Source organism: Peromyscus californicus, unplaced genomic scaffold (assembly GCF_007827085.1).
Source record: "Peromyscus californicus insignis strain IS unplaced genomic scaffold, ASM782708v3 Scaffold_13__1_contigs__length_99412109, whole genome shotgun sequence".
Taxonomy (NCBI): Eukaryota; Metazoa; Chordata; class Mammalia; order Rodentia; family Cricetidae; genus Peromyscus; species Peromyscus californicus.
In genome coordinates, this window is record NW_026294424.1 from 3013655 (window position 1) to 3040308 (window position 26654).

Sequence of the window (26654 nt, forward strand, 5' to 3'; positions counted from 1 at the left end):
GGCAGCCTGGGCACCCAGGGAGAAGAAGGGCTCTGAAGCCAGTTTTTTTGTTTGTTTGTTTGTTTTTGTTTTTTGTTTTCCTGTGTACTTGTCTCCTTATGGGGTGTGAGGCCCCATACCCTTCTTCTGACTGCCTTGCCCAAGATGGAGAGCACCGTTCAGGGGAGTCACTGTGACACATCTAGGACCTGGCCTACTGAGGCTCACCCAAGGGAGAGAAGTGATTGTGGACTTTGTAAGTTACAGTGTCAGAGACTTCCCAGGCTGGAGGGTGATGCTGGACACCACTGGACATCACCGGCCAGTATCACTGCCCTAAGTCTGGGGCATCACAGAGGCAGCCCTTTCTCGGAAGCAGGTGTCTTTGGACTCTCAGAGGCAAGGGAACTGCTTCCTGATTCCTGTAAGCCTCCGCCTGGGTGGCCTGTCTGTCTGTCCATCTGGTTTTAGTGGCCCTCAGTTATCTGAGAGCCTATTTCCCCCCTCCTTTGTTTTGCAAAGAGCAGCTCCTGCAGTCCAGGGCTGGAGTGCATTTTTACTCAGGGCTGGCTCCAGGGGCCAGAGCCAACAATAACAAACAGACCAGCACCTATTGGGCACACAAGGTTCTAGACCTGCCTATGTGTGCACATGCAGCAGCTGCTCTCGAGCACCAGGCAAATGCTGCCCTACCTAGTAGCGTACAAGCAGACATGGAGGGACAGGTTGGGTTCTTCTTAGCTGTGCAGAGGATACCACCCAGCAAGGGCACTCAAGACCCACCAGCCTGCCCTTCAAGGGTAGATGGGAGTCAGGGATGAACTTGCCTTAGAGGTGTGGTTGGAGTCTGCCTTTCTGTTGAGATATAGGACATTCTGCTGAGTTACAAACTGGTTTCGGGGTTAGGTAGCTTTGACATGGGGAGGATCAGAGACTAGGGTGCATCCCCAAGGCTGTACCTGTCTATGGACAGGGCTCATCTCTAAGAATTACCCTTGAAATGAAAACACATTGAAAGCCCTCTTTCCTGTGCAAGGGGCTGAGGGTAGCTCTCTCTACAAGCCTCAGCTTCCTCATGTGCAATCCTGAAGGATGTCAGCTGCGGCCCTCTCATTTGGAGCCCATTGCCCATGAGAGAACCAATGCTTTACTGTCTTTCTCCTTGGTGTGACTGCTTCCACCCCACGTGGAGCAGAGGAAGTTCTGTATTCCTGGATTCCAAGTCAGCCGCCCCCACCATCTTTTAGCACCCATCCTATATCCTAGCAGGTATTTTCCCCATGTTGAGCCTTTGCATGTTCAGTCTGTCACAGGGGTGAGCCAGCTGGTATTCAGGCCAGCATGACCCAAGCTACCTCTAGGCCTCAACAGAACAGTCCACAGACCATACTCCTAGGCCAGACCTGGTCCCCTGCAGTGTAAAGTGGTGGTGGAGGGTAGCCATGCCTACCAAGCTTCTTCCCTGATGGCCCCATTATGATGGCAGAGTCACATCAGGCCTGATGGTCAACAAAGCTAAACACATTTCTTCTCTGGGCCTTAAAGTATGCTTGTCTTCATATTCTAGAATGATCTTAAGGCTCTGCCGGATGGAGGCTTCTACTCTCCTGAGCTCAATATTTATACAGTCTGGTGCAGATTAACCCCAGGGCAGAATGCCTAGCCTCTCCTAGCTGTCTGTGTTAGGGAGTGAGTGGCTTCCAGAGGCTCAGCCCTCTGGGATACACCTGGGCTTAAGTGCTTTTCGGAGCTCTCCTGTCCCCTTGGAGATCCTCCATGATCCATCTTTGCTTAGTTTCCAAAGAGAATTTGTCTCAGGATCTTCCACTTCCAGTAAGTCCTGCCTCTGTTGTCCTCCTTGCCTGCCCTCTGAGGTCTTCTCATCATTGTCCAAGTCAGTCATGGTATCCTGGTGTCAGAGTTGGTACAGTGGGCCACCATGGCTATGGGGCTTCAAGCCACAGCTGGATCCTGGTGGGCAGGATGTGGACTCTCCCATAGGTAGCGCCTGGAGCAGAGGGTCCCCACAATGGCACACTTGTCTCCTAAGAAGACTTTGAGTGTGCCACACAAGGAGACACTATGCAGAGGGGTTGAACCAGAGCCTCAGAGTATTTTTAGGGAGAATAAGGGTGCTGGCTACCAGCTCAAAGCCTACAGTCTCTTGAGAGGGCCAGGCCAGGAACGTTCCTTCATTCCTGTTGTGATATAATGGCACCATGGTCTCCCAGGGGTGGCTCCACCCCTTGTCTTAGATGCATCCTGTTCTCGCATTTCAAAGTCACAGGGCAATCCAAAATAGTAGTTGTGCCCATGATTTCATTAAATGTGTGCCTCTGGCCCCGATGGCCTGGATCCTGAGCAGCCTGAATAGAGGGCAGGGAGCACCTGCCTCAGAAGGCTAGCTTCTGTCAGTGAGTCCTCCCTGAGGAGGATAACATATCTTCTATGTAGCTCCAACCATGGCTTCCCCTCCTGGAGCAGGCGGGGAAATGTGAAGAGCAGGGACGAGAGGTGGGGTGGGGTGAAGAGCAACTGGCCACTGGTCACTCACACACCTAATGCATCTCAGCAGCACCTGTGAAGTTATGTGCTGAAGTGGGGAAGTGAGGCCACTGCTTTTTGGCTTGGTGCTTAAAGCATGAGGCTGTGATGGTCTGGAGACCTCACCTCTCAAGGTAGGACCTGATTCTTGAGGTTCCTAGGAATAGGGCCTGCTGCCTCTGTCTGGACCCAGATACCAAAGAGTGAGGGGATAAGGGATCAAGGACTCTGGTTCCGGTACTTGCCTGAGTTGAGAGACCCTGGGAAAATACCTCTCTAAGTCCATTTGATATCAAGCCTGTTGGGGTCACAGGGATGACAGTTTCATTGGGCTGTCAAGGAGTCCCATGGCATGATCTACCCAAGGGATCAGCATCATAGCAATGACAGCTTGAACATATTCCAGCCCAGCTGTGTCGTCGATCAGAACTGTGGGAGCTGAATGCCTCCCAACTCTACCTTTTGCAAAGGGAAAACTGAGGCTCAGGAAGGTGACAGGCCCTTCTAGAGGGATCCAAGTGGGGCAGGCTGGGGTTTGAGTGGCCCTCTGGAAATCAGAGCTGTGTGTGTCTGCTTTGTACCCCACAACTTCAGGAGGATCCTGCTGAAGAGCCCCGGATCAGAGAGGTCTTGCCCTGCTGGATGGCCCTGGAGCGCCCTGCACACACTGGGGGAAACGCTCAGAAAATCCCCCTGGCCTTGGGCCAAGAGAGCAGCTTCTGAGACAAACAGGATACTGGTTTGGGCTCAGTGGAGACAATAGCCGGGAGAGGAAATGCCTCCAGACCCATGTATGGGTGTGGGCTTGCAGGGACCTCTATTGACACAGCTTTCAGAAAAATAGGCCTGGTGGAAGCTTAGCCTCCCGGGGGTCTGCATTCTCTGGAGAGAGAGGTGAAGCACAGCGTACCTACACCCTCAGAACGCCTCACAAATGGAGACAGGCAGGGAGGAGAGATAGCTATAGGACCTAGTGAGTGTGGGGGGCAGCCCAGCTCCATCTTTCAGGGTGGGCACTGCAAGAGAGAACAGGAGGCAGGCCTCAGTCTGGGTCATGGGGAAGTTCTCAGTCAGGCTACAGCCTGTGGGAAAGTAAAGTGTGTCGTCCCCCCCACCTATTCCCCCCCCCCCCCCCCCCCGACAGGCCGGCTCCAAGGATGTGTGGTACTTGCAAGCTGAGAAGGAGCCTGGCCCCTTCCAGAAGGCTCCTGTTTGGAATCAATGGGCTGAGATGATGCCAGGGACAGAGTGAGAAGCAGCACATGCGTATTTTGTGTGTACGCATTCAGAAATGTGTGAGAGGTCTGTGTACCCATACATGTCTCTAAGGCCACCCATATGTCGGCATACATGTGTATGCACGTGTGTGTATATGGGAAAAGGGAACAGAGAGCGGGGCTGGGGTTAGTAGGGCCTGAGGGCCCGCCTCCCGTGGACTTCCCCAATCTCAGCACTGAGGGTGTCCGCAGCCTTCATCACAGAGCACAGGGCTAGCAGTGGGCAGGCAGGGCCAGGGCCTGGCTCTGGTCCACAAGGAGCTAATGATCAACTGACCAGTGGAGTCCTTGCAGCGCTCGGCCCGCCTTGGGTCTCCAGGCCCCTAGGCTCAGGGAGGAAGTGGGGCAGGAAACAGGGGGCGGTGGCAGTACTGAACAGTCAGCCAGCCAGCTGTGGGCGGCCCCTGCCTGTCCAGGCCAGCTGGAGACAGACAGCCTGTGTAGGCCAGTCAGCAAGGAGCTGAGCCAGAAGTGGCCACCTGGCACCTCCGTCCCTGGGCCTGGGAGGAGGTTCTCCGGAGAGCAGAGTGCAGGTGAGGGTGCTTTGGACAGGGGGGTATGGACTTTGTGAGTCGGCTGTGGTGGGTAGAGCCAGGCTTTGCCACGATTGTATCTAAGAATAGTATTCCACCTTCCTCTTTCTTCTGGCTTGTTTGGGGTTGGGCTGTGGCAGGACCCTGCCAGGGAGCTGTTGGAGACTGGCACTTAGCACCCCAGGGCTCTGCCAAACTGTCAAGATTGCTCAGATGAGACCAACTGTTGATTGTGACCTGGCCTTCTCACTGACCCTCTGTGAATGTGTCCCTGAGGTCTGAGTAAGACATGGGAGTTGAGTGACAACATGGGATTCGAAAGCCAGTGGGCTCCAAGTGTTGAGCTCTAGCCTTGGTTCATTGCAGGCCGTGACATGCACGCCTGTGCTAACATGGAGCTTCGTGGCACCCCTGTGGCTATGCCCTGGCCACTCTGAGGTCACCCTGGGTCTCTTTATGTTAACCAATGAAATACATAACTTGACTAGGGTCACTAACGGCTATCTCTGGAGACGTCAGCAGGAGCAGCTTGTTTTAGGGCTCCAGGGCTTCCTGAACCTCTTTGCCCTACTGTGGAAGAACAGCTACTTACAGGCACAGGCACGAAGATATAAGGAAAATGTGCTCAGGGTGAGGGACCAGACTCCTGCCACCTGACTTAGAGTCCCCTGCTGCTGGTTCCCTGGCTGGGCCAAACCTTGGGTTGCACATCTGTGACATGGATGGTGTGAGGGTCATCCTCTAAGTTGAGGTTAAAGGTGAAGACTGGAAGGATGCTGAAAGATGCCACCTTTATGTGACTGTCAACATGTTGCTGGTTTCACAGAGCTTCTTGCTTCTTAAGTGTGTGAAATCACAAATGCCACAATGTGGGTGTGTGAAGGCACTTTCCCAGAAGAGAAACTTTCAGGGTGTCACCATGCTCATGGCTGCCATAACGAACTAGGACAGAAATTGTTCTCCTAGGGTTTGAAGGCCAGGAGTCAGGGCTCCCAAGGCAGAGTCCCTCCTGCTTCTTCCAGCCTCTGCTATGGCTAAATGGCTCCCGCTTCTGTCATATGCCCTCCTTTTCTGTGCGTCTTGTTCTCGGCCAACCCCAGGTACCAGGTAGAGGACTCACTCTAATCTGGCTTGACCACCTAGTTCATTGGGCCCATTCTAATGCAACATCCAAAAAGACAGAGGGCAACTTCATCTGAAACCACCTGTTTCCAACCAAGTCCCCGCCCTGAAGTTCCTGGTAGTATGATCGTGGAGAATGCTGCCACCTCCAGGCAGTCTCAACAGTCCTGCAAAGCATAGGCTCAGGATGTACCTTGGTGGATGATCTCTGGCCAGATCTTTTGGGACACGGGCAGGGCCAACCATAAAGGCTCCTCCCTCCAGCCTAGGGTACTGATGCCAGCTGTAAGCCAGCATGCTGTCTGTCTGCTTGATCCTAACATCCCGAGTGGGCGTTTTCATTCTCATTTTATGGATGGGTAAACTGAGGTGTAGAGCACCCCCCCCACACACACACACCGAGCTTGGTCCCAGGTCTCCGCGTTCCAGCAGTAAACTAGGTGGGCGTTGGCGGTCAGAGCCTGTGGTGGCTGACTTGGTGTCACCTGATGCTTCTGCCACCTAGGCAGAAGAGGAAGGCTGGGGGGAGACTCTGCAGGCCACTCTTGGCTGCTTGGACTCAGCAAATGTACTTTTGAGGCTTCAGGGCACCATCTGGGGCTGGGCTGGCTGGGCTCCGGGCTGCTTCTGTCGCTGGAGCAGGCCAAGCAGGCCTGTGCAGGTCTGTGCAGGGAGGAGATGGCTCCACATAAGCACACAGGGCCCACTTCCTCCCTGGGGCTCTTAAGTCTCACTGTGATTGCAGTTTTGGGGGCTTTCGATGAGCAGGTGGGAAGTTCTCTCAGCTGGGAGCCCCATTTCTCCAGAGACACTTTTTAAGCCCAATACCAAGTCTGTGTGAGACCCCTGAGTGCCCCCCTGACCCAGGGATGGTAAGTTTCATGGGCTTTGGTCAGCTTCTATAGAGACACTGGCCAGCCTGGGGGGTAGGGACACCTCAAGTGGCCGAGAGAAGAGTAAGAACACTGTGGTGGGACATGGTGAATTGAGGGGGGCAGTGATTGGGAGCCACAGACCCTACAAACCAGGACCTCACTCTTCAAAAGACTGGATCAAGTGCTTGGTTGAGGGCCCTCATGTGTCACACCAGAGGAGACCAGAAGTCACCTATCCCTTGGGTATGTACCTTCTAGTCCTCACAGACCTGGGGGGCAAGAAAGACAGTGGGCCTCTGCAGTGGTAGGAACCAGGGCAACAGTTTGGTAAACCAAGGCAGGGAAGAACACACGTCCAGGCTCAGGCTGGACTGAGGCCGGAGCGGGGACAGGGCCAATGCCTGAAGGATGTCCTGGAGGATCTCAGGCATGACCAGCTGGGACAATGCCCTAGGACAGGGGACAGGAGGGCAGACTTGGTGCGTAATTCTGTCCCTGTGTTGTTGAGAACTGGGCCATGCCAGGCTCCTGGTGCCTGTGGTTTTGGTTTGGTTTGGTTTATTTTGGGTATTTTTTTTTGTTTTCCTTTGGGATTGAGTGTTGAGGTGAACAGGTGTCTGTAGGGATCCAGGGTCCCCTTGGTCTCTTTGGTATGAGATATATCTCTTTCCTATCTGCCTATTTCAGATCTTAGCCTTCAGGCACAGTTGGAGAATGAGAAGGATTTGTCCACAAACCAACCTATTGGATTCCATGAAAGGCAGGGGCCTAGATGGGTAGGTCAGGGGTTCACTGAGGCCACTTCTCAGAGGTGGGGCTGTGGCTTCCACAAAGCCTTGTCTCCTGGGGACCCAAGTCTCCCCGCTGTGAGTCTCCCTCCCTTTCCAGCTGCCCAGTTACCATTCTGGCACCCCCAAGGCTAGGGGAACTACATTCAGTCAGCCTCTACATAGGGCCCTTTGTCCTCTCTGGGGGGTGTTGTGGCTAGCCCTGTCACAGTTACCAAAACTGAGAGTCTAGCCTGTGCTCCATAGACTCTAGCCTGCGGCCCCTCCCATCTACTTACCTGCATTTGGTGCTCCGTGCCCTCTGATGGATGATAGAACCATTCAGGAGCGTGGCCATCAGGTTACATTGTCCTTCTATCACAGTGATACCGGGGAAGAGTGAGGCACAATGACAGGCCCTACGGTCACCAGCTGAAGTCATGGGGTCTGGAAGCACATAGCCCACAAAACCGAGATCCCCTCCCCTGTCGCAGTGAGATGCATCCTCTCCCCTTCCCTTCTTCCTCTCTCTTTCCACCTCTTCCCCTTTTGTCCCTTTCTTTCTCTCTTCACCCCTCTCTGAGCTGATTCCCTCAGCCCTAGCTAGATGGGGTGCGTGGTCATGCAACTGGAAACCAGGACCCACAGGTGTCTGATGGAGACTTGGGCTCATTTCTGTCCCCACAGCATCCTGTACATGTGTTGAGTCATCTACAAGGATGTTTGAGCAGGTGTCTCAGGTTGGACACTGAGCCATTTCTCAGGGACCTCCTGGAGAGCAAGAAGGGAGGCACCCCCACCTCTACCCAGCCTGTCTTGTCAGATGAGGTGACTTGGATGTCCATGTTGGTGCTGGGCTCTGATGAAGCCTGATTCAACTGGGGAGGAAGTTGCCAAGTGGAGCTCTGAAAAGTTTCATGGGGATTCACTTGGTGAAATGAAGGGTTTGGGTTCTCTGGGCAGAAATATCAGCCTCTGCACAAAGGCCCTGACATAGTAAATATGTGGCGGACGTGAGGGACTGAAGAAGTGGGTGAGGTGGCCTGAGGTGTGGAAAAACTTGCAGAGACCTGTGGGTCTCGTGGCCAGAGCAGCCTGTGGGAATCACCTATGGTAAACAAAGCTCACCGCTGGTTCTTGGAGGTGCTGGGCACCCTGTATTTCCGGTCTTCTCTTGACTTGGCTCTGACAGCTACATCCTGTCACTAACAGGCCTCTTGGCTGACCACTGTCCTCTCTCCACAGAAGGCCAGCAACATGCCCAGCTCTTGGCCTTGAGGCCACCGTGTGTCATGAGGAGCTCCAGGGAGGAGGAGGTGACTTCTGAGGAGCTAGCCACCATGGGGCGGGGCTCTGAGGAACCTCCAGGAGGCTGTAGCCATGGGGACCAGATCCACAGTGTGTCTGTGAGCTTGCCCACTGGTCAAGAGAGAGCAGGGCCTGAGGAGGCTAAAGCAGCAGCAGTCAGAGGTGGTGAGTATGGCTGCTGAAGTCCATCTTATTCTTCTGTCCACTGTCTATCCACTACACATACTTCAACTCCTCCATGCTGACAGAGCTGGTATGGGTGCCCTGACGCTGCTCACTGGGCCCACTGGGTGGGCCAGGCTTCTGGGCTGGGTGCACAGCTCGGCCCAGTGAGTCCTCTGCTGACCGGGTGCCTCTCCAGGAGCTTCAGTGATAGCAAAGTTGCCCTGGGGCCAACCTGTTCATCTGGAGAGTTTTCCAGAAATACCTCTGATGGACTAGTCTACACAGTGTCCCACCTTGTCCTCATCGACCCCCTCCATTACTCAGGATGGAGTGCCCCCCCACAAGGCAAACCAAGGCTCAGGCTCTGTAGTGATCAGGGGTCAAACCATTACCAGAGTCTTTTACTGAGGCCTGGGTGGTGGCTCCTGCTGTGTGGCTACCCAGGCAAGCAGCTGAGTGCCACGATGAGGAAGCCAGATGAACTGCACCCCAGGAGGCCTGCTTCTCATCATGGTTGTCCACAGGGTACTGCTAGACTTGGGCCTCAGTTTCCCCCATTTGAAAAACCTGAGAGGCAACCTTAGCAACCCCAAGGACCCCATCGCTGCCATCCTTGGGTCCTGAGAGAAGAGAACAGAGGAGGACAGGCCCTCTCCCTTCTCAAGCTTCCTCGCGTTGAATGACTGTCACTTGCTCAGCTGTCCTGTCTCTGGCCTCTAGAGATAGCCAAATGCTAGCGCTCAGTCACTCCTGCTTGACCCAGAGTGAATGACTTACTAAAAGGGAGCCCTGACCTTCCAGGCAGGCCTGACTCTGACCCTGATGTGTGGAGGCTGGACACTTGCAGATTTTAGATCTGTCATTTGGTCCTTCTGCCCCTGGGTGAGAAGAAGGAGGAGTCTGGTGGTCTAGTACTGACTCAAAAACAGGAAACGGTCCTCCCATGAAGGGAGGGTTGGGTGGGGCCGGGGCCGGGGCCTGGGGAGCCCACAGCTTGCCATGGCTCTCCTTCCAGAGAGGCCTGAGCAGGAAAACAAAAGGGAACATGCAGATAAGCAGAGAAGTTGCGACAGTCACCCCCAGGCCACCAGGGAGAGACTGCCAGGGTCAGAGCTGAGAGAGCTCGGGAAGCATTTGGGGACCATGTGGCCAGATACTTCCCCTCTGGAGGTTGGGCTGTGGATCCCAGAGATTGAACGCAAGTTGCCAGGCTCAGCGGCAAGTGCCTTTCCCAGCAGAGACATCTCACCTGCCCCTTTCCATGTAGACTCGGGTATGAGCCTGTGCAGACTCGTTCTTCATTGCTTTTGAGTAGATATTTAGAAATTGGAATTGTTGGGTAGTAAAGTAACCCCTAACACGGCCGCCACCACCATGAATGACCGCCACTGCCATCACCACCGCCACCACCAGTACTACACACACACACACACACACACACACACACACACACACACACCGTGGCATCAGAACGACTGTGGCCAGGCTCATCCAGCCTGTGGACTTCGGTCCTAGGGACCACTGGCAGCAAGGCTGCTCAGTGGTTAGGACATCCTCAGCTCTGAGTCTTGGAAGGGCAGGGGTGGCACAGCAGAAGTCACAAGAAACAGAGTCAACGGCTCTCCTCTCCTCCAGTGAATGCTTCCAGTGTGGCCTTTCTCCGTGTTCACTGCCTCTCGCTCTGAGGGTATTTATAGAGAGAGACATGATCATTTTTTCGGAATTGAGAGCAAATTTTAGACATGCTGCCCTTGCATCTGGAGAGACATCTGGTAAGGGGGACAGAGTCAGAGATCTGAACTTGGAGAGTGGGCAGAGCCACGGCACGTGGGCGGTGTCCTGAAGCTGAAAGGAAGAAGTTCGTCTGGAGCTGCACACGCCAACCCACTGAACCTTGTTTCAGTCCGATGCCCATGTCGGCTTCCAGAACCGGGCTGTTGGGTTAGGACCGCTTCCTTGCAGTATGCTGCCAGGCTAACAGCCTACCTACCCTCTTTGGGGTTTTCCGTGAGGCATCCCAGGTGGCGAATGAGAAAGGAGTCCAGTGGGTGCCAACCCTTCTTCCTGAGGGACCAGATTGTTTGGAGAATCACTTGCCCCTCTAATCGCAATCACCTGGTATGTTACAGATGTGGCTCCTCCCCCCAGTATGGCTGAGCTGGTTGCTGAAACCCCTTCCAGCCAAGTGGCAGTGTATCCCACAGGTAAGTATCAGGGCCTGAGTCTCACAACAGGCCAGACGTGCTGTCTGTGTCACTGGCTGTTACTGTAACAGCACAGAGTAGGCTTGTAGAGTGCTCACCACGGTTGGCTGGCTCCTTGCTTTGGATCTGGGGCAGCAGGTCCCAGTGGGAGCTCATGTCAGGAAAACAGCACTTGCCCCATGGCTGGGAATGGAGAGAGAGAGAGAGGAGACAGGTCCTGCAATCTCCCTCCGCTCTCCAGTGGCTCCCACTCAGCCCTAATTGCTTTGTTTCATTTTTTGTTTTTCTGAGGCAGGGTCTCATTCTGTAAAGCAGGATGGCCTCAGACTTGAGGCCATCCTCCTGCCTTAGCCTCCTGTGCACTGGGATTATAGGCTTGAGCCCCCACACCCAGCTTAGGCCCTCCCTCTTAAAGGCCTCACCACCTCCTAACACCACAAACAAAGGACCAAGACGTCAACACACGGACCTTGGAGAGGGGTCATTCCAAGTCACATGATAAGCAAGTGTAGAGCGTCTTGGGAACCCAAGTACCCACCCAGGCCTTTGCCTTGGCGCTTGAGGCTTCTCACACTAACATTATCTGGAACAAGTCAAATATAGGCTCCTGCTTCAGAGTGCTGAGGAAAGGCCTCAAGTTCTAAGTGTCCCCACGCACAGAAGGCTTTCAGCTTGCATCCTGACCCTAGCATCGATTGAGGACAGAGCTGGGGAGCATCGCATACGGAATTGGACTAAGGAAGCTCCCCTTGGAGCCTCGCTGTTGTCTCTAGCTGTGGGGAGCCTGAGCACCCAGCTCTGACATTGAACTTTCACTTCCGCTGTTCTACCCATCATCCTTGGACTCTTCTTTGGGGTGGTCAGTGCGGCCCGTGGTCGCTTGGGGTGCGTGAACTATTGTGTGATTGCAAATGCAGAGCCTGCCCTTGTAGGGAAGAGGGACTTCAAAAGTGATCACAGCTCAGGATTCTAGAGCAGCGGTTCTCAACCTTTCTGATGCTGCGACCCTTTAATACAGTTCCTCATGTTGTGGCGACCCCCAACCATAAAATTATTTTGTTGCTACTTCACAACTGTAATTTTGTTACCGTGAGAATCATAATGTAAATATCTGATATGGAGGGTATCTGATATGCAAGCTCAAGGGGGTTGTGACCCACAGATCGAGGACCTCTGTTTTAGAGGTTTCTGGGACTGAGGTTTAGAGGTTTAGAGGTGCTCTGGGACTGTCCCAAGGATGTGGGAACCAGCCTCTCTCTCTCCTTCCTTCTCCTTCACTCTTCCCTCCCATTAGTCTCCTCCATGGAGAGAACAGCCCCTGAGAAGGCCGCTGCCAGTGACTGAGGGACAGTCAGGGGGCCAGATTGATCAGCATTTCCAAACACTGGGACAAACAAATTGGCTGCCCAGGAGCCTGGATTCTGAAGCAAAAGGCATTAGAGGAGATGGCAGCTGGAGGAGGGAGGCCTGGCCCAGGTCAGGAGCTGGGCAAGGCAGGAAGAAGACCTGAGACAGGGCTGAGGATGCCTTGATGTCTTGAAGCAGTAGAGAGGATCACCCAGGGCCAACAGATTTTATTTCTCTGAGGGGTGGAGACACTATTTACGAGGGCAACTTGTATTCAGATTTATTGGACCATATGAACCTCAGCCACACTGGGCAGCTCTCAGCCCTGTAGCCCCAGATGGTTGCATGTAATGTGTAGACAAATGTGGTATGAAGAAAGACCCACTGGACCATGCCACCCTGCAGGGTTGAGAGCCAGGCCAGGTCATAGTGCACATAGGGTCCTGGCTAGGTGGGGATCAGAACACTGTCTGAGGGAGGCCCAGGAAAAACTAGCTGCAGCTCAGCTCTCCCTCCCCATGCATCTTAAGAGGGTGGGCAGGGGCAAGGGTGGGACTGGTGGTGGATTGATAAGGTGTTTGGGGCCCTTCTAAAGGTATGGAGACTTCAGAGTGCCTGGCATGCCCATGGTGGTTTGAGTTGGACCCACGTCTGAAGCTGGGTCGAGGGAGTGGGAGAGTGAAGGTCACAGTTACTAAGGGACCCTTGCTGAGTGGATACTCTTTGCTGGCCCTTGGGAAGGATGGAACATGAATCCCCTTCTCCTGTGCAGGGCAGGCACAGCTAGGAAAACCAAGACTGGAGAGGTAAACAATGGCCCAGGGTCCCATCCCCTGCTGGATGGCACAGATAAATAATTGAGAACAAGGTTGGGGAGGGTACAGCCACTCAGCCCTTTACAGGCGTTGTGGAGTTTGTCGAATTATAGACTTCTGTTGAGGGGGGAAAGCTGGTGGGAAGCATTGCCCCCATCAGGCCAGACAAGCTGCCTGACCCACCTCCTGCCCCTCCAGACCTGACCCTGCAGCTGTTGGCCGTGAGGCGGAAGAGTGGGCTGCGGAGCCCCAGCCTGCAGCAGGCCCTGAGGAGCCGTCTGCGCCTGCTGGAGAATGACAGCCGGGAAGTGGCCCGTGTGCTCGGAGTGAGTCAACCCTCAGGGGCCCAGGGAGCAAGCAGGACACCTCCCTTCAAAGCAAGGACAGATGAGGAAGGTGGCGGAGCTTGGAGAGTCACTCAGGACAGTGAGGGACAGGGCTGGGCTGGGTGTCACCATCACGGACTTGGGGTTGAACGTCCCGACCTTGGTATTTGCCCGGCCTGTGTGAAACCAGCTCCTTTAGCTACACGCTGGAAATGCTTATAATTTTGTCTTCAGTGAGCTGCTGGCCCTCAAGCTGCTCCACAAACCACGCCTCTGGGCTGCCGGCTCCAGTGTTTGGATCCCAACTGACCACTTGCAATAAGAAGTGGCCTTGGTCGTCCCCCCGTCCCCCCCCCAATCAGGTGGATAATGATAATGAGTTTTTGAAATGTAAGGGATGAACCTTGCACTTGTCATCCCAACCAGGACCGTTTTTCAAGTTCTCTCCAGAGCCACACACCTGTTCTCTAGTAATTAGAAGCACTGAGACCACGGGGAATATTGTCACTCACTGTCTCTTCCTCTTAAGGAACTGTCAGCCAGGCTGCTGTCCATCCACAGTGACCAGGACCGGATCGTGGTGACGTTTAAGACTTTCGAAGAAATCTGGAAGTTTTCTACCTACCATGCTCTTGGTAAGGCAGCCGCCCTGGAGAAACCTAGCATTACATCACCCAATACTCCAGAAAAACCAGAAACAAAAGCATATGGGCCAGGCTGAGGGAGGCCAGGGCTTTGCTGCAAGATTTGGGACTGAGCCTTGTGGCCCCTCCCTGTATTTCTCAGAGGGAGGCTGGATTCTTGCACCCAAGCACACCCTGGTACGCCCAGGCCTGTCTAACTGTAGCCTGTGGACTACATACTATCCAGGACAGCTATAAATGTGGATCAACACAGACTCGTAAATTTCCTTAAAACATGAGTTTTTGGCTGGGCGGTGGTGGCACATCCTTTAATCCCAGCACTCGGGAAGTAGAGGCAGGCAGATCTCTGAGTTCAAGGTCAGCCTGGTCTACAGAGCCAGTTCCAGGACAGCCAGGGCTACACAGAGAAACGCTGTCCTGAAAAAAACAAAAACGAACGAACAAAAAAGATGAGATTAAAAAAAAAAATCAGTTGTACAGTTGTTTTCCAGTGTGCTTTGTAGGACTTTGTAGATGACAACGATGTGTTCATACCTGCAATCACGCCGTCTCTGTGGAGTTCACTAAGTCACCATTTCTTAGCCCTCTAGGCAGGCCGGGGAGGAGCCACCAAAAGCCGGGACATTGCTCAGTCTCTATGAGTCAGCTTGTCCTTTGTCTGCCCTCTGGGAACCAATAGAGGACTTTGCCATCCAGAAGACAGTGGCCTGTTTAGTTCTGTCCTGAATGTCCACCCACATTTGTTGTAAATGAAGGGTTCTCTCAGCATTTGCCCTGACTTTATAAAGGCAGGGAGGCATAGTAGTACTTGATAAAGGGATGGTCCCTATGCAGGCAGTGACAGCCAGCACCCCACAGGCCTGCACAGGATTGATGGAAATGGGCATGGAGGACACTGGCTATGACACTAGAGCATAGGCATCCCAGTGTGCAGAGCACTGTACCTTTGACATCTCTGAACCCCAAGGGACAACAAGGCCAGATGATGTAGTGGGTGGGCAGGTGTAACCCTGACAGCCAGGACAGTGAGAGCGGGACCCACAGGGTGTGGAGGTTCTGGGATATTCCTAGGGAAGAACAGTATATTAGGGTCCTCCCCAGGTCTGGTATTTGAGGTCTTGGGGTCCCCTACCCCTCCTAGAGCCTGTTGGTAATAAGCTTGGCCTTGCAGGCTTCACGCACCACTGCCTGGAGAACCTGCTGGTGGACCAGACATTCTGGTTGCTCTCACCTAGTGAGGAGGAAGAGACGGCCATTCTCATGTATGTAAACAAGGATGCCTTGAAGCAGACGCACAAGAGCCTCCTCGCCCAGGAAGGTGGGCAGCAATGGTGACCCTGGTAGATCACACAGGGCTGGGCACATTGTAGGGGACAGCTCTGGACACAGGAGTGTCTCAGGTGGGAGGCTTGATGTAGCATGAGATGCCCTAGACACTGTCACTGGTTACAAAAATGTGTGTGGCTCCCAAAGAGGTGAGGGGTGAGGAGAACAGCGAGAACGGGTTTTTGTCTAGAACCCCTTGCCCCTGATTTGAGATTGTTGGTCTCATAAAAGAAGGGCCTTGAGTCCCCAGGAAGGAATCTCAAGGCTGCGTTTCCTCTCTGGCCATGGGTGGACACTCAGGTGAGCCCAGGCTCCTTGGTAACCGTCCAAACACAAAGGGACATGGGAATCCCATGTCTGTCCCTGAATAGCACAAGTAGGAAACTGAGGCCCAGAATGAGTCTGAGTCTGCCTCCCATTGTCAGTGGAGGTGAGGCTGGGAGCTCCTTTGGGCCTCCACAGATGGGTATCCCGAGAAGAAGAGGGTGGAGTGGGCTCCTGCAGGGTCCCTGCCTCACTGTGGGTCTCTTGGGGCAGGCAGCTTTCTTGTTTGACAGTGCATGACTGCCCTGCTGGTAACACTGTTGACCATCTCTGTCCTTTCAAAGGGCCCTTCTTTATTCTGTGTCCCGACCACCGTGTGAGAATGATGATGGGACCCCAGGGTGCAGGGAAGGGCCCCCAGGTGCTCAGGCGGGCTTCGGGGGTTCCTCTGGGAATGGCAGTCCTGGGAACAGACTCCTCGTCCTCCACGCCCAGCACATCCTCCAAGGTGGAAGCAGCAGAGGCCGAGCCAGAGCCCTTGACTCCATTTCACCAGTAGGTACCAAGTTCGAATCTCCATCCTGAGGCCTTGGGTGATGTGAGGCCTCATAGACCCTATTCCAGCACAGAGAGACATGTGAGACAGACAGATGACAGGCCACTCCAGGCTCCTGGTGCTTGCTCCCTGTAATGGCTGGAAGTGTAGTCAAGTAGCCCCCTGCTTGAAGGAGCAATGGCATCTTCTAGGCAATACTGCCCAGGAGGAAAGAGTAGAGTTGTCTGTGGCACATATTACTCACAGTGCTCACTCTGGAGAGCATTTGAGGGTCACATTGAGGCACAGACACAGTAAAGACTAAAGGAAGGTAAAGCCAGAGATCACAAAGAGAGGGAACATGGCAGCTCCTGTTGACAGCAATGCATGGAGTGTAAGCTTGCTAAGAGGTTCCTGGCCACCAAAGGAAAAGGAGAAACTCCACCTCCTGAGTGACCATGCCCTTGAAGTAACAGCTGTGGCTGGAGGCCACTCCTTGCAGAGTGGGAGGAGCTTCTCCCTGGAGCACTCCCTAAGTACTGGAGCCAATGATGGTCCCATTGGGGACAGAGTGTGCCCTTCAGTGTCAGGTTCTCGACAGGAGAGGCTGTGGTAATCAGCTAAGATTTTTGGAGAAGCTGAGGCCCAAGGCGGGGGCAGTTTGACCAGGCCACACAGCTGATGAGAATCCAGGAGACCCAGAGTTGAAATCTAGGTCCTTGACACTGCTGGCCCTGGCCGCTTCAGGAGAGTGGCAGGGCAGGTGTTTGGCTGGGGCCTGGGGGTGGATGGGGGTGGGGAGTGGGGGGGAGTGGGGTGTAGGGCATAGGGGAGTGGTAGAGAGGTCTGCAGGGCTCATGGTAACAGGGGTGGCAGTGTCCCCTAGGGTGAGGCACCCAGCCTGGGCAGCACCACACACACCAGCCTCAGGGCCCCACACCTGGGCAGTTATGTTGAAGGAGGGGTGGGATTCATGTGACTCCCCAAGGGCTGCTGCTCCTGAGCATTCTCTAGGACACACCTGTCCCCTGTCTGAGACTGTAGCGCAGGCCTCTTCTCCCCGCTCCAGGTGGACTCTCAGGGTTCCATGGGATCCCATCGATGAATCCATGGATGGACCTGGGACGCCTGGTGCTCAGCTGATGGGTGCGTATCAGACTTCCCTCCCTGGGGGAGAGGCAGCAAAAGAAAGTGGCAGGGACTAGTATTCTGGAAGTTTCTGCGTTTGTCCTGAATGTTCCCTAAGTCAGAAGAAGAGGCCAGAATCTCTACTACAATACTCAGAATTATCTAAAGCCCAGAGAGATTTAGGTCCTGCCCAGCATCTGGGGAAATGGCTGGGACTCTTCTCACACCCCATAGAGCCAGGAATGTGACATCACAGGATACCTAATTGAGACTGGCTCATCGGAAGACCCTAGGCTTGACTGGCTGACGGGCCTAGAATCTGTCGGGGAGGATGGAGGATGGATATGCTCTCTGGCCCTGTCCTAGGCTTTCCTCATGAGGAGCTAGTCCTGCAGGCTGCCCTTCAGCTCAGCTTGGGGTGGGGGCATATTTCTCTGCCCCTTGTGGAGTCAGCTGGTATTTGGATGGTCCCTGTGCCTGCTACGTGACCACAGAACCCTGTGAGTGATGAGAGAGCCTAAGGTCCAAGTTGCATGAGGCAGAGTCCTGTGCCTGGAGGCTGGTGGCCTAGGGCTGAGTTCACCAGTGTGAGCCTCAGTGGCCCATCTGGTATGAGGATGAAACGGCCCCTCTGAGGACCACAAAGAGGCCCAGCTCCTCAGACCTCAGGAGCCAGGGTTCGTTTCACACACCTCTGGCCATGTTAGGGACACCAGCAGGTACCTGAGGGCTGGCTACCCTGTCTGTCCACAGGGCCTCAGATCTGACCAGATGGCCTTCTCCCTTCAGGGCTTGGCCTGGCCTCTGCAGTAGCTGACTTCCAGGGCTCAGGGCCCGAAGAGATGTCCTTCTGTGTCGGTGATGTCATCGAGATCATCGGCGCCCAGGTGCCTGGCCTGCCCTGGTGTGTGGGCCGGCACGTGGCCTCTGGCCAGGTGGGCTTTGTGAGGACTGGCCTCGTCAGCATGCAGGGCTCAGCATCTGAGTGAGTGGCAGAGGCCCCTTTCCTGAACCCCAACACTGCTCCTGCGGGGATCCTGCCACCCTCCATTAGCCTCTCAGGAGCCACCTGGGCACCGTCCTGGGCAACTCCTCCCTCCCCTCCTCCACTGAGCCTGACTCAGTCCTACATGCTCTGGTGGAAAGTGCCACATGCTAGATGTAACCTCCATTGTGGGAGCCTGAAGCCAAGGTAAAGCCACTGAGCTGCTGTGGCTCTGGGGAGTGCACCTTCCTGCTGAGCCCAGAGCCCACTGGCCTGGGCCTCTCTGGCTTCTGGCTGAATCCTTTAAGTTCCTGGTGACTCCTCAGCCATGTCTGTTTGTGAGACACTTACTGTCATACTGTACATCCAGCCAGCTCCTATCTGCCTCAGCTTAGCTTGTAACGGTCACGAAGACTCAATGTCTCAAACTGATTGCCTTCTTCCCAGGTGCCAGGGGCACAGACATTTTGAGGGTTCCTCATGTCCCCCCTTCAACATAAAACCCTGGGAAGCTTCTGGACCTGGTCTTCATGGCCTCAGATCCCATTTGCCGGCACTCCTCCCCCCACCCCACCCCCGACCCCCGACCCCCAGGCCGGTTGCACAAGGCAGCTCAGCCTTTCTTAGCTCTGAACAGATGTGGACGACTCTTCCCTGTCACCTGGTTCTCTGGAACCCTGCCAGGCTGTAATCCCACCCCTAATCACTAACCCCTGGCCCTGTTCTGTCCCTGAGAGAGCTCTGTTTGCACCTTCTCCAGGTGAGGGAACCTTCAGGGGAGTGCGCTGGTCATTTCTGGACTAACTCTGTATAGCCTTGGACAATGGTGGGTGGGGAGTGATTGGGGAGTGCCCATTGAGTCTAGCTGAGCCTACCATTGGTCAATTCCTGGTTTCCCTGGACTTGGCCTTAGTTAAGACGTCAGCTGAAGAGCCTGAAGATACAGGTGTATACAGAGAAGAACCCTGTCCTCCGCTCCTGTCCCCTCTGTAGCCATGCCTCCCTCAAACTGGACATGTTTCAATGGCCTTGCTGGAGACTGGCTACCATAGCCAACTCTCAGATGCACTTCCTAAGGTTGCTGCCATCCATATGAATCCTCTCCCTTCTATCCCCCGATTTAAAGCGCCCCACCACGAACCTGGCAGTCAGCCGGCAGACACTGGCTGGACCTTGTGTTCTGATCATACTTAGAGCAGCATTTTTCTGGAACCCATCAAAATGTCAGCATGCATTCGGAATGGGGACACAGTCTATCTACACCCCTTGTGGGTGACCTCCACTGACGTTCCACCCGGCTCCAGGACAGAGAATTTGGGGCTCTCCCTTTCTGTACTGGGCAAAGTCACTTCACACGGTAACCTCATTAGCTCAGCTGGGTCTTTGAAACAGCAGTGTGGCTCCTGGCTTGTGTCCTGAGGTCTCTCATTACAGAGATGGCACAGCTCTCCAGGAAATGCTTCCTCTGCCCCTGACCTCTTGGCAGGTGTAGGATCCTGGTAGCTTCAGTGGTTCTGAACTTAGCAAAAGTCAGGGCTAGAAGGGACGGGGTCTGGTCCATTCTCCCCTGTCTCCCCAGAGTCTTGGGGGTGGCGGCATCATCTTTCACAGCCTGTGAAAGTGTAAGCACTTCTCTGTCTCTGTCACTCAGATATTTTCTGACACTTCTCCTGCCCTGATTCTGGGGTCTCCCATCTTGATTCTCCTTTTCTTCTCTCTTGATGTAATCTCAGACTTATGGAGAAGGTAGGAGCAGACAGCAACATCCCATCCCTTACCTGCTGATGCCTAAGGCCAGCTTCTCCTCTTGGTTGCTTCCTCTTTTCTTTCTCCAGAGCCTCTGAGAATGAATTATGCAGCTCATGGGTCCTTTACCCCATTGCAGTACGCGGCTCTTAAAGCCAGGATCTCAAGTATAACCCCAGGGCCAGTGTCAGAAATCAAGAAATTCACATCACCACCGTGCCGTTCCCAGCCAAAGATGATTCCAGAGTGCGTTTCGCACTCACTGCGGCGGCACCTGCTTCGCTCCATCCTAACTGTCCTCGGCCGCCTTCTCCTCTGATGCTTCTGAAGCAGCGGCTCATTGTGAGGAGGCCCAAGGGCTGGGTGTGGTTTCCATGATTCACAGAAGGTGCATTTTAAAGTTTCACATCGCCCTGCCAACTTACTCCTATAAGCAAAATCACCTCCTCCATCTGTCTTCTTCTCTTGTCCCTCTGTCCCTTTCTGTGTCCTCTGCCTGACTTCATGGCCACATGAGCCCTGTCCTGTGTTCAGTACTGGGGGAGAATGGTGGTTTCGCAGTGGGCCGTTCAAGTGGGGCTCAAGAGTCAGCCTAGGCACTCACCTTCTCGGGATCTTTATGATCTAGATCTCTTTTAAAAAATTAGAGATTATTTTATTTATGTGTATGAGTGTTTTGCCTGCATTTATGTCAGTCTGTGCTCCACATGGATGCTTGGACAGAAGAGGGCAAGGGAGTCTCTGGAACTGGTGTTATAGATGGTTGTGTCTAGGAACCAAACTCAGAGACCCTCTACAAGAGCAGTAATTACTCTTAATTTCTGAGCTGTTTCTTCAGCCCACTTAAAGTCTTTCTTAATCCTGGGCCCAACAAGGGTCCTCTCAAGGGCAGGCTTTGGGTTTTGTTGTTGTTTGTTTTCTGAAGTGGGGTTTCTCCGTGCAGCCCTGGCTGTCCTGGAACTCATGCTGTAGAGCAGGCTGGTCTCGAACTCAGAGATCCTCATGCCTCTGCCTCCTGAGTGCTGGGTGGGATTAAAGACCACCATGCCAGGTAGGCAGGCTTTGTTTATATTTAGGGTCTCCACGGTGGTTGAGCATGGCCAGCAGTTGAATAAAGGAGAAGAAATGGATCTTACTGTGAAATTTGGACTTATGTTAAAAAAAAAAAACAAAACCCAAATTCAGCTGTAGAGATAAATGGCTGCTGATCATGATTCTGAATCTGGAGGTCTCTATCCTACAAAAGAGAACACAGCTCCCAGGGGGCAGTGTCCTCTAAGATAGGAGAAGAAAATGCAATGGAGTGAGCCACCTGGCTCTTACAAGAGGGAGCTCAGCTGACCCGTGGCTCTGCTCCAGCGTTCTGGAATGACAGTAAGCTCAGTTAACCTGCAGGCAAGCGACTCCATTGGCCGGATTCCATTCTGCCCACTCACCCCGGGGCCTCCTGGGCTTTGAGAGAATTAGTTCTTCGAAATATGACATTTTCTTTTTTTTGTCTTCCCAGCCTGGAAAGTGCAGTTTTCCTCAGTGAGGAAGAAAGATCATTCTTTAGCAGTGAGGGCCACTTCTCAGATGAGGATGCTCGGCGGCTCCTGAGCAGGACATCTGGCACAGATGTGTGCACCACATGCAGCCTGGGTAGGTGTGGGGAGCGTGTGGCACCTCTATTCTCTCGGAGCTGTTGGAGACATCAAGATTGTGCTGACTGAGTCATATTAACCTAGAGTCTTCTCAGGGCAGATTCCTGGAAGAGCAGGAACTTCGATGAAGGGTGTGGTCCAAATGTTTTGCAACCGCGTAGAGCTCAGTGGTCTGCTTTAGGCCACACGTTACGGTTGCTCTCTGCCCTACCAGCATTAAGTCATTATACTATTACCTTAGTCTCCAGAGAGTTGGGTGCTAGTTGCATGCTTCTGGCTCTTTCCAAGCTCCTCAGAGACCCTTTCCTCCCCTCCCTTTGCAACTACACCCCATCTCTCAGGGCATCCCCAAAGAAACAATGAAAGCCCCACCAGGGATCAGGGAAAGACAAGCCAAGAATGTGCCCTCAGGTCTGGGTGCAGGCAACCAGGATCAGTATCCAAAGACATCAGGAGCTGGTAACAAAAGAAGGAAGTCCTGAGGCCCTCGCTGCTGAGAGAACCTATCTCCACTGTCCCAGGCACCAGATGACACACTGAGCCCTTAGCTTCTTTCTGAGTGTGGGGAAGCCTGGGGCACCCACTGGATATGACCAGCACCCTTACCAATACAAGGCTGGCCCCTCTGCCAGTGCTAGTCAGAGTCACTTCTCCCAGCTCCAGACAGAACTGGCTCCATGGTTGTTGGTTGGCCTGGGGCATTTGGTCCCTAGAATCCCAGGACTGGAACTACCAAAATGCAATTCTTCTCCCCTAGATAAGCCTCAAAGTTTTGCCTGATGTCATAACTTCCTAGTTTTTATGTCTTCTTCTGCTCTTTTCCTCATTTGATTGCTATGGCAATCCAGCAGGCAGTTAGTGCCAACCCAAGGAGGTGGGAATGTGGCTCGAGTGCCACCCTGGGTGAAGAGCAATCAGCCCGGTTCATTCTGCAGCTGTGCCCTGCTTGCCCAGGAGCTGACAAGGATCACAGGCATCCTCAGGAGGAGTGTGGGGATGGGGCACCAGGGCTAGACATGTGCTGCATCGTTGCCTGGAGAAATCTGAAAACATGGATTCTCTGGCCCTGATCGTCACAGGCGCTGGTGACTGGAGAGCTTGCATTCACCTGGCCCCATGAGGCAGGACACAGGTAGAAGAGTGACTGCTTCTCTTTTCCTTTTCCTAGACTGGTTAGAAGAAGCTGAGGGGGAGCAGCTGGAGCAACGAGGTAGGTAGTGCCCTGTGGCTCGGGTCCTCTACCCATGGCTCAGTCTCAGGTACCAGGTGTGAACACAGGGAGGAGGCAGCAGCAGATAGTGGTCTCAGGCTGGCCTCAAACACACTGTGTAGCAAAAGAGAATCTTGACCACTTGATCTTCCAAGTGCTGGAACCGTAAGTGTGCACTACCACACCTGGCTTCAGATTGTGTGAGCATATTTTTTTAAAGATTTATTTATTTTTGTTTTATGTGTATAAGTGTTGGTCTGCATGTATATGTGTGCATGACATATGTGCCTGGTGCCTATGGAGGCCAGAAAAGGGCACTGGATCCCCACTGGAACTAGAATTAAAAATGGTTATGAGCTGCCATGTGTGCAGGGAACCAACCCTGTGTCCTCTGGATGAACAGCAGGTCCTCTTAACTACGGAGCCATCTCTCCAGCACATGTTTGGAGCATATTTGAACTATCAAACTTGAGAGCAAAGAGGCTGTTTCATCCCAGTGGAGGAGCCCCAGAGCCTCTGTTCACTCATTGCCTTTCAAATAACTCCATGTAAAGCTTGGGTTTTCCCAGTAGGAAATAGGTGTCTGCTCTGCCCCATGGAGGGGTGTGGCTTTGGATCTGAGCCCATCTGAGGCCAAGGTCCTGCTAGCAGGTGGCGGTAGATTGTGCTCAAGGGCCAATCTGTAAACCTTCCCTGGGATCATCCCCCAAGGAGACTCTGTCCCTTTCCCATGGTATAGCTAAGGCCAATGACCTCAGCCTCGCTGTCAATCACTGTCATTAGTTTTGTCTGCCTTCTCCTGTGTGTGTGTGTGCGTGTGTGTGTGTGTGTGTGTGTGTGTGTGTGTGTGTGTGTGCGTGCGCGCGTGCATTGCTGGGTATTGAACCCAGGCCATATGCATTTTAGGTACACTGTTTGTCACTGAGCTATGATCCATACAGCCCGGTTAACTCTGTCCATTTTATGGGGCAGCCTTTGAGCCCATGCTTATTAGTTGTGCCAATGGCTGTCGGAGATTTCATGGCTTCTAGAGTCTGAGGGGCCTGCAGAAACACACACCTGCGGCCAGACTCTGACTGTGGGTCGGTGGTTTGGCAGCTTTCAGTTCTTTCTAAGGCCATCTGCAAGCCACCCCTATACTCTGACATGTAGGGTCTCTGAGCTCTGTTGTCCAAGGGCAGGTCAAGGAGAGGGGGCTGCTGGGTAGGAAAGTTGACAAGAAGAATCAGGACTGATCCTGATTCAGCCTCCAGTGCTCTGGAATCAGGGTAGAAAAGTGTCATCCAGAACATGAGGCTAGGGGAATAGTAGGTGGGGGCAGAGATGGGGGATAGTTGGGACTCAGGTCCAAAGCTAATCCCACTGGGCCTTCTGTGACTTCTAGAAATGTCTCTACATCACCCGAACCCAGAACCACATGAGACTCTGCACATGGTAAAAGACATTCTAGAACGGTGCAAGGCCTGCCCTGACCACCCTGAAGACCCAGTATCCTGGAGCCTTGGAGCAGTGTCCAGCAGAGTGAGTACACCAGACACTGAGGAGCCCCTCTTCTGCCTGGATCCTGAGGATGACTGGACAGACCCTGAGCCTCCAGACTCGCTGCTGCAGGTCCTGAACGCCCCTGGTTATGAGGCCCACTTCCGGGGCCTGTATGACATCTCACTTCCCTGGTTGGGCACTGCACTCTGTGGCTTTGATGATGAAGAGGAGTTGGCCGGACGCTTGGCACAGGCCCGAGGAGTTGCCAAGAAAGTCAATTTGGGCCTGGCCCTGGCCAGGCTCTGCCTTCTGCTGGGGAGGCTGTGTGCTCGAAAACTCAAGCTATCCCAGGCCCGGGTGTACTTTGAGGAAGCACTGGGGGCTCTGGAGGGCACTTTTGGGGACCTCTCCCTGGTGGCGGCAGTCTATACCAGCCTGGCTACCGTGTATCTGAAGCAGAAGAACGGGGAGAAGTGTGTGCAGGTGGCACCCAAAGCTGCAGCCCTTCTCCTGGGGACGCCCGGCCATGCATACAGCACAGATGCTGAGCTCCTGAAGTACGCACTGCGCAGGGCCATCTGTGGCCTCAGCCCACAGGCTGAGGCCCGGGCCTGCTTCCTGCTGGCCAGGCACTACACCCACCTCAAGCAGCCTGAGGAGGCACTGCCCTACCTGGAGAGACTGCTTCGCCTCAACAGGGATGTGGGGACCCCGCAGGCCTCATGGCCTGAGGACTGTTACCTGCTCCTGGCGGACATCTATGGCCGGAAGTGCCTGCCCCACTTGGCATTGAGTTGCCTCAGGGTGTCCTCACTGTGGACTAGCTGCTCATTGGCTGGCTCCTTGAGGAGTGTGGACCTGGTACTCCAGAATGCTCCTGGGCCAAACAGCCAAAGGAGGGCAAGCCACCACCTCCCCTCCCAGATTGCTTTCTACCTCAGGCAGGCATTGGCCTCTCTCACTCCGGGCATGGGACAGGCACTGTGTGGGCCTCTCTATGCCAGCCTAGCTCAGCTGTACAGCCACCATCAGCAGCACAGTCAGGCCATTGCCTTCATGTCTCAGGCTGCAGAAGCAGACACTGCGACTGGGGTCCACGCTGTCGTGGACCGCTTGGTGGCGCTTGCCTGGCTGCACATGCTCTGTGGGAAGACCTTAGTAGCTACGGACATCCTGAAGTCCCTCTCAGATGCAGCTGTGGCCAACAAGGACCAGGAGTGTGTGATGACCAACATGGCAGCCATGGCCCTGAAAAGGATGGGCAGGACCCGGCAGGCTGCGGAAGGCTACTTCCGAGCCCTGCACATGGCCTACAGCCAGGGTCACCTGCAGAGCCAGGCAGTAGTCCTGGCTAACTTTGGGGCCCTGTGCCTGCAAGCGGGTGCACGTAGCTTGGCCCAACACTACCTGCGGGAGGCGGTGGGGCGCTTCTCCCAGCTGCCCAGTGGTGTGTGTGGCCGGGACTTCACTCAGGTTCTCCTGTGGCTGGGCCAGCTCTGCACCCGCCGGGCCCTCCCCCAGCAGGCCAAGTGCTACTACGAGTGGGCCTTTCTGGTGGCTGTGGAGATGGACCATCTGGAGAGTAAGTACCACCCTTCTCCCCGCTCCACACCTCCTGGGGGTCTGCATGGGTCATGCTGGCTTCCGAGAAAGTGTGTCTGCCATTCCTAACTCAGAGCATCCTGGGGTGGGAGGCAGAGGGCAGAGGCTGTTTGTCCACTGAATAGTAGAAACCTGGAAATGTCTGCTACCACCTTTGATGCCTCTTCCCATGCTGGGTCATATATAATGACACATGGGAGGTGTTGAAAGTATCTTACTCTAGGAACTCCACATGCCTGCCCCAGCACCAGAATGAAGCTTTCCTTAGACATAATACTGAGCTAACAGAAGCCTGGGACTCTGTGAGCTAGACCTCCAGTTCTGTCTTCTCCAGCCCTGAACACCTCACATGGCCTCTTTATAGGAGTTACCAGAGCTTTAGAACAGATCAAATTCACCCACAGGGACCTTATCCAGGTGTGATCCTGGCCCCATCCACAAGTGAGACCATGTTGTTCTTGCTGGGGTCTGGAGCTGAACAGAAAACTGACGGCCGGGTCAGAACAGCCATAGAGAGGGTCATGGGTGTGCTCATAGGCAGCTCTGTTCCAGCCTGTGACTTGGGGATGCTTCTTTGGTCTGAGGCTAAAGGATTGAGGGAAGGTTAGCCAAGCAGGGAGTGCTGGGTAGGGAGCTGAGGGCAGGGTGACTGAACCCATGCACTTTGCAGTATTGGATGGGAAACCTGGACGGGGGTGCTAAGCATGAACCAGGAACCCCAGCCTATGCTTTGCCCCTTTTCCAAGAGGACTGGAGCGCCATCAAGTGCTGAAGAACACTCACTATGGCTGTGGAGAAGATGGATAGGAGGTGGGTCTGACTGGAGT

At 54.1% G+C, this 26654-nt stretch overlaps 1 protein-coding gene across 3 annotated transcripts in view; it reads left to right on the forward strand.

The window, feature by feature from the left end:
* Sh3tc1 (SH3 domain and tetratricopeptide repeats 1) overlaps nt 1-26654 on the forward strand; it is a 45109-nt gene that overhangs the window by 7308 nt on the left and 11147 nt on the right. Inside the window, exons 1-12 of one of the 3 annotated variants that reach the window (XM_052736124.1) lie at nt 4081-4333; nt 8343-8570; nt 10700-10774; nt 13135-13262; nt 13792-13897; nt 15078-15224; nt 15841-16051; nt 17101-17177; nt 17949-18144; nt 21398-21531; nt 22702-22743; nt 24128-25807. In XM_052736124.1, the coding sequence (XP_052592084.1) occupies nt 8390-8570; nt 10700-10774; nt 13135-13262; nt 13792-13897; nt 15078-15224; nt 15841-16051; nt 17101-17177; nt 17949-18144; nt 21398-21531; nt 22702-22743; nt 24128-25807 (2977 nt within the window). In that variant the 5' untranslated portion in view covers nt 4081-4333; nt 8343-8389. Of the gene's footprint in view, nt 1-4080; nt 4334-8342; nt 8571-10699; nt 10775-13134; nt 13263-13791; nt 13898-15077; nt 15225-15840; nt 16052-17100; nt 17178-17948; nt 18145-21397; nt 21532-22701; nt 22744-24127; nt 25808-26654 lie in introns of those variants that run through there. The other 2 variants (XM_052736122.1, XM_052736123.1) reach the window with 2 other exon arrangements.